The sequence below is a fragment of the Sinocyclocheilus grahami genome, unplaced genomic scaffold (genome assembly GCF_001515645.1).
Source record: "Sinocyclocheilus grahami isolate Dianchi unplaced genomic scaffold, SAMN03320097.WGS_v1.1 scaffold1552.1, whole genome shotgun sequence".
Taxonomy (NCBI): domain Eukaryota; kingdom Metazoa; phylum Chordata; class Actinopteri; order Cypriniformes; family Cyprinidae; genus Sinocyclocheilus; species Sinocyclocheilus grahami.
In genome coordinates, this window is record NW_015506731.1 from 149,759 (window position 1) to 165,246 (window position 15,488).

Here is a 15,488-nt window from a genome sequence, read left to right on the forward strand (position 1 = left end):
CATTTTCTCCTCCAACTTCAAAATCGTCTGACATCGTTGTTTTGTTTTTTTTGTGAAGGGCATTTGACTTTCTTTGCACGTTCGCTTTGTAATGCGTGAAGTCGAGCTAGTGCAAGACAAGCATTTGTGGTTAAAAAGTTATATAAATTAAAATGTTTTATAGAAAATGACCTTCAACCCGTTGGCCACCATTGAAGTCCACTATATGGAGAAAAGTCCTTGAACGTTTTCCTCATAAACCTTAATTTCTTTACGACTGAAGACAGAAAGACATGAACATCTTGGATGACATGGGGGTGAGTAAATTACCGGAATTTTTTTATTCTGGAAGTGAACTTATCCTTTAATGTTTATTAACTTTTGTTTTTTGGAAAGCTGGTAAAACCTGTGTGAGCAAAGTCAGTAGGTTTTAGTCCAATGCAGTAACATTTTTGGAAAAAAAAGCATTAGATTACTGTTTCATTTTTCAAGAAGTACCAGATCACTTCAGTTCTTTGTTCGCTTCATTTTACCATGGATTTGTTTTTAAACAAGACACACCCCGATGATGATATAGTATTATTATTGGATCCAGCAGCAATGTTGCAACACACAAGTGTGAGTAATAGAGTTTTATCATGTGTCATACTGAGTATTTATTCATTTTTAACCAAAATGACCCATGTTGTTTTCAGAGTACATCACAGCAGTGTCCATCTATTATTTTAATATGCAAAACTGTTAGCCAGCTAGTGCAAGACAAGCATTTGTGGTTAAAAAGTTGTGTAATATAAATTTAAATGTTTTATAGAAAATGACCTTCAACCCGTTGGCCACCATTGAAGTCCACTATATGGAGAAAAGTCCTTGAACGTTTTCCTCATAAACCTTAATTTCTTTACGACTGAAGACAGAAAGACATGAACATCTTGGATGACATGGGGGTGAGTAAATTACCGGAATTTTTTTATTCTGGAAGTGAACTTATCCTTTAATGTTTATTAACTTTTGTTTTTTGGAAAGCTGGTAAAACCTGTGTGAGCAAAGTCAGTAGGTTTTAGTCCAATGCAGTAACATTTTTGGAAAAAAAAGCATTAGATTACTGTTTCATTTTTCAAGAAGTACCAGATCACTTCAGTTCTTTGTTCGCTTCATTTTACCATGGATTTGTTTTTAAACAAGACACACCCCGATGATGATATAGTATTATTATTGGATCCAGCAGCAATGTTGCAACACACAAGTGTGAGTAATAGAGTTTTATCATGTGTCATACTGAGTATTTATTCATTTTTAACCAAAATGACCCATGTTGTTTTCAGAGTACATCACAGCAGTGTCCATCTATTATTTTAATATGCAAAACTGTTAGCCAATCATAGCAGTGGGCATTTACTTCCAAGTACAGAAAATAGCCTATTACTTCTAAATTATGATGTTTTTGTTGTAAAAATCCACAGTTGATCATCTTCTGCAGAGGTGATCTTTCCTCACACTATAACGTCATACTAAATTGAAATACGAAACAAAAGAGGATTTCTCAAATCATGAATTTTTTAAAGAATACTTTCCAGGAAAGCACCACTAATAAGCATGTGAGATGATTAAAGTGATGCTTTGCTTCATAAGCACCACTCAGAAGTTTAAATACAATACTTTCTCAAGCCAACATAATTAAAATAAATTTGAACATTTACCTGACAACTTGATATTTACAAACAATACCCTTGTCCTCAAAACACACAATACAGTTGACTCTTGCCTGAATGTAACCTTGTGTTGTTTAAAATGCAAGTTATCCAAAATATTTACCAGTGTAACGTATTTATGAAACACTATCATAGCCACAGATTAGTCCCACATTTAGTTGAAAAAAAAAATCAAAAACCCAAAACACCGGCCAACGTGCTAGATGCGTAAATACTTTTATATTACATAAAAACTTTAAATTAAAACCTCTAACAGAGTCATTTTGCAGCAGCACATAGAACTTCTATACTCTGGAAGAATATTGTGGAAAAAATGGTATAGAAATGGCACAAGGCCAGGAATGATACACATTGCCAGGCATGTGAGTTTTTGGTATGTAGAACAGTCAAACAACTGTTGCCAAGAGAAAGTTCTGACAAAATGTGGATTACATTATTGCAAACAGCTTGTTTGGATAAAGCTTCAAAACTGTGGTGTCAAATTGCTTATTGTTTGTCTAGTGCAGAAAAAAGAAATGTGAATGATTTTTGTGAGTAATGACATTTCCCCCTCCTTTCATTGGAAGGGTTTTGGTAACTTATAGGGAAATCTCTTTCTTACATCTCTCCGAAGCACTTTGAGCTATGGTTTATTCTGTTTAGTTTGTGAGGATTATTGTTTTTGCAAATCCGCATTAAACTTACAAAAACGTAAAAAATAAAAGTGCCTTGCTTTTGTCTGAGGTTCCTTTTTTCTGCAGTTATTCATCTCCTGTTTTACTATCACTTTGACTGTTTGGGCACGTGGCTGTCATTATAATGTTTGACACAATCAGGATATAATCTCGGCCCAGACTTTCCATTTAGCTAATGGAAGCTTACACCAATCTTGCATAAAAGGAATGCTGCTTTTCAGCTATTTTCCATCCTTGTTGTATTTCAAAGTGTTTCTTATGTTTAGATAAAAAAAAATATCCAAACATGAGTGCATGAGGTAGGTCATGCATTCATAGCATTCTTGTTGCTATCCGAGTCATGTCTGAAGGTTTAATTGATAGTTTCATAAACATAATGATGTACACAGATCGCTCACACTCAACTTCATGCCTCATTTGTTACAAAGTGTTCCAGCTATTCATTGCAGCTCAGGTCATGGTGATACATTTAACTCTTAAAATAGCAAAATAAAATCCCCTTTATTGGACCCAAGAGGGTTAGTACAGACAGACACAATGAAAAATGTAGATGTAGTATTATCAAGGCTCTTTACTCGTGGTTTATTGAAGTGATTCAGCACTGTGTAAATGTCAAATATTGCCATAAAAAGATTTTTCTCAACCACATAGATCTCCAACTGACTGTGCATACTTGGTAAATTTTTTCTTGCCTTTACTATTCTGCAGTAAATTGTTGATTCAGTCTGTATGAGTATGAAAAATGGTGGTGGGACACACACTTTCGGTGACGCTTTCTGTTGGTTGCATAGTTATGTCTGTAGGTGGAGACAAATGACTGAGTAAGTCATTGAATTGTTCACTCAATAGATTAATTACTGATTCATTCAAGAATCAAACACCATTTCTGTTGCTTTGTTTTGAGCTTCTTAGGTTGCCAGTATTTGTCTAAAATGTAAGTTACTCAATATGAATATTTTTGCTTAATGTTTTGTGATACACTAATTATTAATTTCAGAATTGATTAAAAGAGCATTCAAAAACAGCATTTATTTCAAATAAAATCCTTTGTAACATTATAAATGTCTTTGTTGACACTTATGATAAATGTAATATGTCCTTGCTGAATAAAAGTATTAGACTGCACTGTTGCTCATGTGATAAGTTGATGTTAAGTAATATACTACATCTGAATTTGAAAAAGAGTTGTCCAATTAACTGTCAGTTTACAGTGTTTTCTCTTTTTTTATAGCCGTCACTGACATACTTTAAGTGCACAAAATATGCTTGATAGGCCTGTAAACGAAAGCAATTTTATGATTTAAAAATGATTCACATGTACATTCACCTCAGCCAGGAAACAATCCACGCATCCATCTTTGATCATAATCAGTTGATAGCATTCAGTCATATCAGTATAAAGATTCCAGGCAAATGGCCATCATCCAGCAGCTCTCGTGTAAAAGAAGGGTTGGGTCAGAATTACTCTTGGCTGAGCTGGACGGAGCTGCACCCTCAAGGAACTAAGGCTAACAGGCTAATTTGATTCAGTTCTTTGTAAATTCAGTTTTGTCAGCTTTTGATTAGCAGTTCAACAGTATTTTTGTGAGCTAGTGGGGAAAATACGGTGAAACCAAAACACAGTTGCAGGCTGATCAGGGTTGCAACATAAATTGCAATTTGAAAAATTATGCAAACTATTGTTCTTACAAATGGCATATATATATATATATATACAGTGGGTACGGAAAGTATTCAGACCCCCTTTTTCACTCTTTGTTATATTGCAGCCATTTGCTAAAATCATTTAAGTTATTTTTTTTTCCTCATTAATGTACACACAGCACCCCATATTGACAGAAAAACACAGAATTGTTGACATTTTTGCAGATTTATAAAAAAAGAAAAACTGAAATATCACATGGTCCTAAGTATTGCTGTGACACTAATATATTTAACTTTTATGGTAAACGTTGGTGAACAGCCATTTTTAGGTCTCTCCAGAGATGCTCAATTGGGTTTAAGTCAGGGCTCTGGCTGGGCCATTCAAGAACAGTCACAGAGTTGTTGTGAAGCCACTCCTTCATTATTTTAGCTATGTGCTTAGGGTCATTGTATTGTTGGAGACAGCGTGTATGGCATTGTGTGGGTGAGCGGTTTGCAACGTTGTGGATCGAGTGGCCCATGGTGGCGGTGGGGTTTATAGTATGGGCAGGCGTATGTTATAGACAACGAACTCAGGTGCATTTTATTGATGGCATTTTGAATGCACAGAGATACCGTGACGAGATCCTGAGACCCATTGTTGTGCCATTCATCCACGGCCATCACTTCATGTTGCAGCATGATAATGCACGGCCCCATGTTGCAAGGATCTGTACACAATTCCTGGAAGCTGAAAACATCCCAGTTCTTGCATGGCCAGCATACTCACCGGACATGTCACCCATTGAGCATGTTTGGGATGCTCTGGATCGGCGTATACGACAGCGTGTTCCAGTTCCTGCCAATATCCAGCAACTTCGCACAGCCATTGAAGAGGAGTGGACCAACATTCCACAGGCCACAATCAACAACCTGATCAACTCTATGCGAAGGAGATGTGTTGCACTGCGTGAGGCAAATGGTGGTCACACCAGATACTTACTGGTTTTCGGACCCCCCGGACCCCCAATACAGTAAAACTGCACATTTTAGAGTGGCCTTTTATTGTGGCCAGTCTAAGGCACACCTGTGCAATAATCGTGCTGTCTAATCAGCATCTTGATATGCCACACCTGTGAGGTGGATGAATTATCTCGGCAAAGGAGAAGTGCTCACTAATACAGATTTAGACAAATTTGTGAACAATATTTGAGAGAAATAGGCCTTTTGTGTACATAGAAAAAGTCTTAGATCTTTGAGTTCAGCTCATGAAAAATGGGGGCAAAATGGGTTGCGTTTATAATTTTGTTCAGTGTGTGTGTATATATACTGTAATATATATATACATACACACACCAACTATAGTATCAACGACATGATATGATTGGAATCGCTTTCATACTGATTTTTTTTTCCAGCTAATGAATGATAAAAACAATTGACAGCCAATCAGAATTCATCCTGCTTTGAAGAGCTGGAGAATTTTAAGCAGTAGATTACGAAACTGCATCACATGCTTATAATAGACAGAATGTTATTGTGTGTTGGTGCGTTGGCTAATGTAGTTATTATTCCTGGTGTGAACCAACATTTAAAGGTAAAATGTGTAATTTCTGCAAAAATATAAATCTATTGCATTTTCCATTGGTCGGTCAAGCAGATAGCCCCACCCAAAACTCACGTGATTAGTTGAGAAGTTGGTGTGTCAGGCCGGTTGGGATGATCAAGCAAACAGAGCAATGTTTTGGTAGCACCACAATTTGTGAAATCAATCTGTAACAAAAAGAGTTGTCTGTCCACATTAAACTGGGAAAGCGAAGTTATTTTAAACCAATAGTTCACCCAAAAAATAAAATTCTGTCATCAATTCCAAATATGGCACAAAGTAAGTGAAATATTTTGAGAAATGTTTAACTCTTTTGTCCATATAATGAAGATGAATTGGGTCCAAAACATTGTTTTTAACCCTTAGGTTGTGTTCAAATCTCTATAACACTTTTGTAACAGTGCAATTTTTTTCTTATTTTATTTAATATTTATAAAATTATCCTCAAATAACGCTTTTTCATTCAAAAACTGCATGATGTACGTAAACTCAGATTAATGAGGCCTATGGATAAAAAAATAAACACAAAACCAGTCCTAATTGAAAGAAAACAAGCTGACAAAATGATTGATACCAATATTTGGTGACAATATTGCATAACAATAGATTTATAAGCTATTTTTTGCGGATCGGTCATTTTTGACCGGGAACATCACAAGTGTTTTTTTTTTATTTTGTACAAAATAAAAGCTTTTCAAAACAAATTTCTTGGTTAAATATTAGAGCATGCTAGTGTGATAAACAGTTCCATTTTTTTTTCATGTTTTATTTAATATTGATAAAATCCACAAATAACACTTTTTTTCACTCAAAAACTGATGTACGTAAACTCCGATTAATGAGGCCTACGATGAATCAGTTCCAAAAATAAACACAAAACCAGTCCTAATTGAAAGAAAATAAGCTGACAAAAAGATTGATACCAATATTAGGTGATAATATTGCGTAAGAGATTTATAAGCTATTTTTTTGAAGGCCGGTCATTTTTGACCGGGAACACAAGTGTAACTAGGTTGAATAACATAAAAAATGTTTAACGAAAATGAACAGTTTTTGCGGTGGAAGTAGTTATGCCCTGTGTGCACAAAGTCAGTAAAACTTTTCAGTAAAACATTTTCGGGAGAAAGAATATTCTCTCCGGGTTAAAATGACCCGAACACAACCTGTGAGGGTTAAATACCTTCTTTCATGTTCCACAGAAGAAGTCACACAGGTTTGGAGTGACTTGATTTACAGAATTTAAATTTTGGTTTCCCTCTAACATTTAAAAAAGACACACCCCCACAAGCAGTCTGAAAAAGTATCTACCATCTCATTGAAGAATGTCCTTTGATTCAGTAATCCTTTAATTTCAGTCATTTAACCAGTCAGTAATGAGAAAATACAGTATTTTCCACCGTCATCCCATTGTATACTGTGAGTTATTAACACATAACCTGACTAAATAAATTAGAAAGAAAAAAAAGAGGAGAAAATAAGTCTTTGAGGTTGTGCTCACAACTCGGCCTACAGAGTGTGCATTCGGTATGGTACACTGTACAATGCAGCATGAAGATTGAAAAACATCAATAAAATAAGACCACAGAGACAAACACAAATGATAAATAAATAGGAATTAACAAGACAAATTTGAATAGAACACAAACATATACAATAATTCCAACACAGGTCGTTTGTCCAAATCATCAAAATGATCCTGAATCACATTTAAAAGGGTCCTTGCAGATAAATGGAGGAAAAACACACATCGTGTCCACCGTCGTACCTTATAGGTTCCCAAAAACAGTCTTTCCACTTCACAAAGTCCTCTGAACACGCTGCTCCTAGGTCATATTATGCTTACATGGCTTAATGTGTCAAAGGTTTGATCAGTTTTTGTGAAACTATGCAGCAGAATCAATCCAGTCTTTTTGTACATTCCTGCGTAGAATCCAGCTCTACACAGTTTTAGATCTGAAACTGTTCCCACACACAACACTGACTCTCTCTTGCTCTCCCATGCACGCACATACACATCCACCCACTCGCACATAAATACAATAAGGCTGAAACAGGTGCTAGTGGTACAGGTTATGTAGCATGTTCAGTTTGGTACCAATCTGACAGGAATCGTGTAAAGAGGAAAACGAAGCGAGACTGCATTCCAAAGAAATCCAAAGTACCGCCATTGTATGAAATAGTATCTGTCAAAGACACAGGCACATACGTAAGACTTGAAACTGGCAGTCTTTGTTTCCTTTACAAAAGCATTGCAGATTGACTGAACTTCCTCTGGTTTCCATTGAATATTGCAAAGCCAAAGTGAATTTCCCAGGCGGTGCAATTGGCACAGTCTGAAACCTTGCTGGTTTTCTATACACACAGCAATTTTAGGTGAAATTATCTTGGCATTTGTATCCAAAGGTCTTTGAGTGTCCTCTGAAATAGTTAAATCCCCTTTCATGTATATATCAACCGAAGATTAGCATCCATAAGCCCAAACTAACACAGTTTAGAGGCTCATTTAAAGGGTTAGTTCACCCAAAAATGAAAATTCTGTCATTAATTACTCACCCTCATGTCGTTCCAAACTCATAAGAGGTTTGTTCATCTTCTGAACACAAATTAAGGTATTTTTGATTAAATATGAGAGCTTTCTGACCCTGCATAGACAGCAACGCAACTGAAACACATCATTAAAATTGTCCATGTGACAACAGTGGTTCAACCGTATTTTTATATTTGATACATTTTATAAAGCTACGAGAATAATTTTGTGTGCAAAGAAAACAAAAATAGCAACTTTAGTCAACAATTAAAGTACTCTCGTGAATGCCAGCAGAGACTGGCACGGAAGGGAAGAAATTGTTGAATAAAGTCGATATTTTTGTTTTCTTTGCGTACAAAAAGTATTCTCATAGCTTCATAAAATTACGGTTGAACCACTGATGTCACATGGACTATTTTAACGATGTCCTTACTTCCTTTCTGAGCCTTGAATGTTTCAGTTGCGTTGCTGTCTATGCAGGATCAGAAAGCTCTCGGATTTCATCAAACATATCTTAATTTGTGTTCCGAAGATGAGCGAAGGTCTTATGGGTTTGGAACGACATGAGGGTGAGTAATTAATGACAGAATTTACATTTTTGAGTGAACTATCCCTTTAAGATGCAATTTATTCGCATTTTATAATTTTTGTGTCCAAGGAGTAACATGTTAATGGCTTGTCCTGGATTTGCTTGAATGCTCTCTGAAATGTTTCAGGAAATATTGTACGTGAAAATGCTTTGCACGAGGATATCACATAGGAAGCAATGCGGAGCTAAATAGTGTGTAGAATCAAATAAAGTAGTTAGATTTGGCTCCCAAGCTACCTTCTTTCAATAATCAAAATTAACAGGATAGTTCGCCGAAAATTAAAATCTGGTACTTTACTCACCCTCATGTCATTCCAAACCTGTTGACTTTGTTTCTCAGTGTAACACTAAAAAAGTTATTGAAATTGGCCCGATGTTGTTTCGGACCCCACTGACTTTCAGTGCCTTCAAAATATCTTCCTTTATGTTCCACTAAAAAAAGAACATCAGGTTGGACATGAGAGTTAGTAAATGATGAAAGAATGTCCATTTTTGGCTGAAATGTCCCTTTAAGAAAAGATACAATCGTACCGACAACTTCACGCTTTGTACATGTTGGCGGCAGTAGCGAGTGCCAACTGCCCATTGGCCGCGACCACACACGGCTCCTCCTCCAATAGTCCATTGGGGTCGGCGTGCGGGATGCTGTCGTGGTAGCTGCTGAAGCTGATGTTGTCCTCCTTCAGCTCAATGGTCCAAAATGGGGCGTTGAGTTTCCTATTGCGGTACTCACGATACGTATACACGCCTCCGACGAAGCCCATGAGGAGAACGACCACCACGATGATGACGGCGAGGATGATGATGTTAAACTGCGTCCAGGACACTACTGTCAGGGCAGAGGCCGTGCTGTTGTGTCCTGAGGAGTCTCCCGTGCCGGACTGAAGGGTTGGTAGGCTTGGATGGGTGGTAGGGGAGGAGGAGAAAGTGATGAGGCGGGAAGCAGGTGTAGAAGCAACAGAACTTGTGGATTTGGGGATTTCTGTAGTGGAGGTCTTGATGTCTTGAGTCGGGAGGATTCTCACAGCTGAGAGAGAGAGAGTTAATGATTGAAATGGTTAGTGTGTCTAAAGAGATGATAAAGGATATAAATGAAAAATGATTAACTTAGAGCTTTAGCTGAACACGTATTCAAGATTAATCGCAAATCAGCCAAGAAACCAAAGAAAATTAGGATTAGGACTGCATGAACAACTGTGTAAAGTTCATCAATTATGAAACCGGTATATATATATCTTCTAAAAACATTTAGTGTATTATTAGTATATTGTTATTCTTGTACTTTTGGCATGTTTTTTTGTCAACAGTACTGTTATAATTAATAGAATTATTGTCACAATGGATTTTTCTCATCTTGTCTTTGTTATTGTTGATGAAATAATAAAAAAAAACATATATATATGGTTGTTGTTGTTTTTTATATTGGCAAAAATGGCCCTGAAAAGTGAGGACAGTTCTGAGAAAAGCTCTAGCATATTTTAAGTGCAACTTAAGTGTAAAAAAATACTTTAAGAGGCCACTTGTAGTTCCAACTCCAACGACAAGGTGGCGCCACAGCACCAAATTTCAAGTCTGACACCATATTCTACAGAAGTGGAAAATAAAATGAAAATGAAGTGGTAATGGAGAATCGCTTTTTAATTTACTAATTTAAATTATTTTATACATAAAATGATTATGCTTGGATGATACTTAATGAGCATATTCATGGCATTTACATGGGACTCCACAGTACTTTAAAAAATACCATGGTATTATGATAGTGCCAGACCCAGAAACCATGGTATTGCCATTATTTGTAAGTGGAATACAGAGGAGTGAAGTTTAAAACATCCTTAAGAGTGTTCAACACACACACAATGAAATATTGATGATAGGAAAGAAATCCAGTCAGCAGGATGTGTGAATGACTGTGCTGGATTCACATCCTGACCTGCCTGACTGACTGACCTACAACCGCCCGCTAGCAGAAACATCACGCAGTAATGCAAGCTTCTCTGCAGTTTCAATAGTCATGACATCTCTGATCCGTTTTCTCAATGGCCGCTGTTGTCAGGGCAACCCCTCCCTGAAGCAGATCTGTCCCCACACCACCCCACTGACTGGCCTCGCTGCCACAGCCATGACATGAGAGACGGAGACACACTGCCGGCCAGTGACAGAAGGAAGTGGCCAGAAGGCGGAGGAATTCATTTCGGCACTCCTCCCATTCCTGCCATGAGAAGTCGTGGGCCGTGCCTATCTGAAAGATCATGTGACACTGAAGACTGGAGTAATGATGCTGAAAATTCAGCTTTGCATCACAGGAATAAATTATATTTTAAAATGTATTAACATAGAAAATAGTTATTTTAACTGTTTTTTTTTTACTGTTTTTATGTATTTTTGATCAAATAAATGTAGCCTCTGTGAACTAAACTTTCAAAAACATAAAAAAAAAACTAAATATTCCAGACTTTTGACAGGAAATGTAAATGTCATGGTCTCCTTGTGCATGATCCATCAGTGCATGTTATGCAAAAAGGAAAAAAAAAAGTTTTTCAAAATCGAACTTTCTGTGCCTTCTATTTTTCTGTCCTGATGAATAATTGCCAGTCACTTCTTAGGACATTATGTGCTGAACGCAGAAGCTGCCCTGAACCCTGTCAACATGTCACAGAGATGCAGACTCACCGAGATGACAGCTGCTGCTGGAGGTCTCAGAGGAGCAGGGACAAGGCAGACAAGTGTCCGCGGACCCCTCACCATGACGCCGGTAAAAGTTGGGCAGACACTCCTCACAGTTGTGGCCCTGAGTGTTATCCTGACAGTCCAAACAAACACCTGAGGAGAGAGAAGGAGAATATACAGAACAACTGATCATTAGCAACAGTATAGACTGAACAGGAGACTTCCAGAGAGTCTTATGTAAATCATTGCATAAGGTAAGAACTTGAAAAGGTGAAACTTGAAAAAATGTTTCTAAAACAAAGAAATCTGCTTTGTCACAGAAGAACCTTTCACCAGTTTAAAGTTTATGTTTAAAGTGCTCTTAGTCTTAAATGTGCACTAGATGATTTGTTGATGATTTAAGCCTCAATGTGAGAAACGCTGTACTGGAGCTCTAGTTAACACTATTCAAGACCAGGGTTTTCAAGTGGAGGGATATAAAACAAAGAAGTTTCTGTCACTGCTGTTACTGTTAACAAACACTTTTAAAAATGTTTTTTGTTAATTGAAATTAAGATGACTAAAATACTAAAATAAAATATAAATATAAATAAACTTTGAAATGTTACCTTGGCAACTAAACTAAATAAAAAAAAAAAATGAAAAGGTTCAGTTGAAGTACTAAAATTACTAAAACTAATATAAGAAAAAAATAAAGTTAAATAGAAACATTTAAAAAAGTAAATAAATAAAAACAACAAAACACCTAAAATTACTAAAACATAATCTAAAACGAAAACTTAAAATATAAAAATAAAAGCTCATTTAAAGTACTAACAAACACTATAGTCGTATATTATAATACTATAATAACTATAATATAACTATATAATATAATATAACTATAATACTAAAATACCACTAGTTTCTGACTTTTTTTCATTCATGACACTTAACGTAAAACACAACCAACACAGCATAAATTTAGCTGAATCAATCAGTTTGTCAATTAGTTAAAAATTAAAGGTATGTTAAATATTTAATTTGAATCTATATAAATTGTAAAAAAAAAAAAAATGATATATATATATATATATATATATATATATATTCTAAGTGTACTTTATCTGTTTTATGACTGATTATATTAAGAGGTAAATCGTTTATTTTTATATAAAAAATTATATTATATAAACCAGTTGCATGTAATTTTAAGTATTAACATTAACAGAACATTAACATAAAATTAACAGAAAATAGTCAGCATTATGTACTTAATATTATAATAATTTTTATAAATGTTCACGAAAGCCTCACATTATTACAGAAAAAAATCTAGGTTTTTACACTGAAGGGTCCCTGAAAGGCTAAAAGTATGGGTGAGGGTCCCTGCACTTGCAGAAAAAGTTACAATGGTACCTTATTTATCCCTAAAGTGTGCATTTTAGTACCTTATTTCATACATATGGAACATATTGTTGCTGATGAGAATATGCAATCTTGTGTCAGTATATCTTTGTTATTGCCTCTGGTTTAATAATTTTTATTCTTTATGTCAGAATTTATGTTTTTCTTCTTTGCTCTTCATTTCAATTACATGAAAGTACTGCATTTGCTTTATCACATCAGAACTGTATGCTACAGTTTTCAGGTAGGAGTTTTGCGTGGACAAGGACAAAGCAAACTAACTGGCCAAAGACCAAAAGCCTTTGTGTAATATGCAAATTATTGTTTAGCAGTGTGAAATACTGCACGTCTCGTGTGTGTGTGTGTGTGTGTGTGTGTGTGTGTGTGTGGTATTATGCTGTGGGGTGGCTGTCAGTCTATGAACTGTAAGCAGTCTCCGGAGATGCTGATTGGGTTTTATAACCGAAGGAGGGCTGTAAATCTGACTGTGGCTCTCCACATTGAGGAAAGGTTACCAGCTACCATCTGCACACACACAACGTGGAGAGAGAAAGACAGAGACAGATGGGTTCCTAAACACATGTGCGCTCATGCACTTGAACAAGCAGTTGACAAACACGTCTGTGACATCAGCAGACTGAGGCCCGGCTGAAATGATTTAAGACAAACACGCCTACACTTCTCAGATGTCAGCAGGTTTGCTTAACAAATTAACACACACACACATACACACACCAGCATGAGCATTATGTTGATAGGGGTTTTTGGTCCTGATTCAAATGGAGGTTAATTAAGCCGAGGTTGCCTAGGATACAGGGAGGAAGAGAGAAAAAGAGAGGGAAGTGTGGAGGATGTTCTGATGAATCGCTCTAGGTGAGTCAATCTCAAATCTGGAGATTTTACAGGAACAGTTCACCCAAAAAAGTGTGATTTTTTTTCTTCATGTCATTCTAAAATAAAAGTATAATAATATTCTTGTATTTTGAATTTGATATGAAGTTTAGCAAAGTATAAGTATAGCTTAATCTGTTTTATAACATTATTTTAATGGATAAGTGTTTATTTTGTATTACAAATTTATTATAAGTTGCATGCAATTTTATTCTTAATTATATAAATGCAAATTAAAAGATAATATTGAGCATTATGTGATTTAATGTTTATAAATACTAAGCTTCAAAATAAGAAAATATCCAGGAGAATGTTATGTTTTGTGAGCATTTATTTGTGAGTGTTTATTTATTTAAATCTGGTCTGATCCCCCCGCCCTTCCCCCATATTATGCATTATGAAAATATGAAGTCTGTTTGTATCTTTCATTATTTCACTGAGATTTCGCTCTAGGTGATTTAATCTCAAATCTGTAGATCTCAATTGAATGGAATGGTTTGGTGTTATTTATTCATCTTCATTTCAAATTAAAAATTTGAATATTTAAATTATTTTGGAGATAAATGATAGCTTTGTGTAAAAATAGATTGCAGGTGAAGATTGTTAATGAAAAACGACTTAAATTTCAGAGAACTGAACACAAGAACCAGTCTAGTTTGCAGAAAAACTAGTTAAACTAGTTTAGGGACTAATTCTCACTATTAACAAGTTGTTTATTAGCTTGCATATTACTAGCATATTGGCTGTTTATTAGTACTTATCAAACACATATTAATGCATTATTCTGCATGACCATATTTTAGATCCCTTAATCCACACCATACCTAAAAATTAACAACTAATTTACTAACTATTAATAAGCAGCAAATTAGTTATTTATTGAGGCAAAAGTCATAGTTAATAGTTAATAGTGAGAATTCATCCCCAAACTAAAGTGTGACCAAATTTGCCCGTCATTTTAACTAACTTTTGTCCTGATGGATGATCTTCTGGATATAATTCCTGTGCTTGATGTTGTATTTAACTCAATATTCAGTGTAGAGACAGAGGTGTTTGTGTTGCACATAATTGAAGACTATGAGAAAACTGGTTGGTTTTGAGTTTTTTTTTAGCTATTTTTATCTTCCAAGTTTAAACTCTTCTTTGTGGTAAACATAGCATATGACATTTTCACCATGACAGATACTTCAAACAGAGATCATGAACGATAAGCGTGAAATGTGTACATGGATCACAAGTGAGTGTTTGTTTTCACTTTGTAAGAGTTTCTGTGAGGCATAAGTTTTTTTACTGACCTGACTGAGGGTGGCAGTAGGTAGAGTGGTTGTTGCATTGGCACGGTTGACAGCCTGTGCTGCTGAAGTGGAAGAATCCAGGATGGCAGTCGTCACACTTGGGCCCGTATACACCTGTCTTACACTTACACAGCCCTGAGCTGCAAGAGAGAAACACAGAAAACACACATGAAAAAAACTATATCACTGCTTTAACATTTATGACACTGGCAGCCTGGAAATTGTGCCTACTTGTGGACAACATCCTCTTTGTGCATCCAGTTCCTGTGGTATCTCATCACACACATTTCAGCACACACGTGGCTTTGCCCAAGACCGCTAACAATCCTGGTCTAAAATGCAGTCACACACACTTTAAAGCAGTCTAGACCTTTCATTTTTAATTCCACCATTTCTGCATGTGGGTACACATGAGGGACCTGTGGCCCAGACCACATTTGAAAACCATCTGCTGCTTCAGAACGGATTCCAGGAATCCCTCTCTCTCCCTCTATCTCTCTCTCTCTCTCTCTCTCTCTCTCTCTCTCTCTCTCTCTCTC

At 36.0% G+C, this 15,488-nt stretch overlaps 1 protein-coding gene across 1 annotated transcript in view; it reads right to left on the reverse strand.

Annotated features, from left to right (window-relative positions):
* Nucleotides 1-8,726: 8,726 nt before the first annotated feature.
* Nucleotides 8,727-15,488, reverse strand: part of LOC107571139 (multiple epidermal growth factor-like domains protein 9) — a 25,380-nt gene continuing 18,618 nt past the window's right edge. Inside the window, exons 3-5 of the mRNA XM_016257424.1 lie at nt 14,950-15,089; nt 11,381-11,530; nt 8,727-9,764 (exon numbers count right to left, since the gene is read on the reverse strand). Coding sequence (XP_016112910.1) covers nt 9,247-9,764; nt 11,381-11,530; nt 14,950-15,089 — 808 coding nt within the window. The 3' untranslated portion in view covers nt 8,727-9,246. The remainder of the gene's footprint in view (nt 9,765-11,380; nt 11,531-14,949; nt 15,090-15,488) is intronic.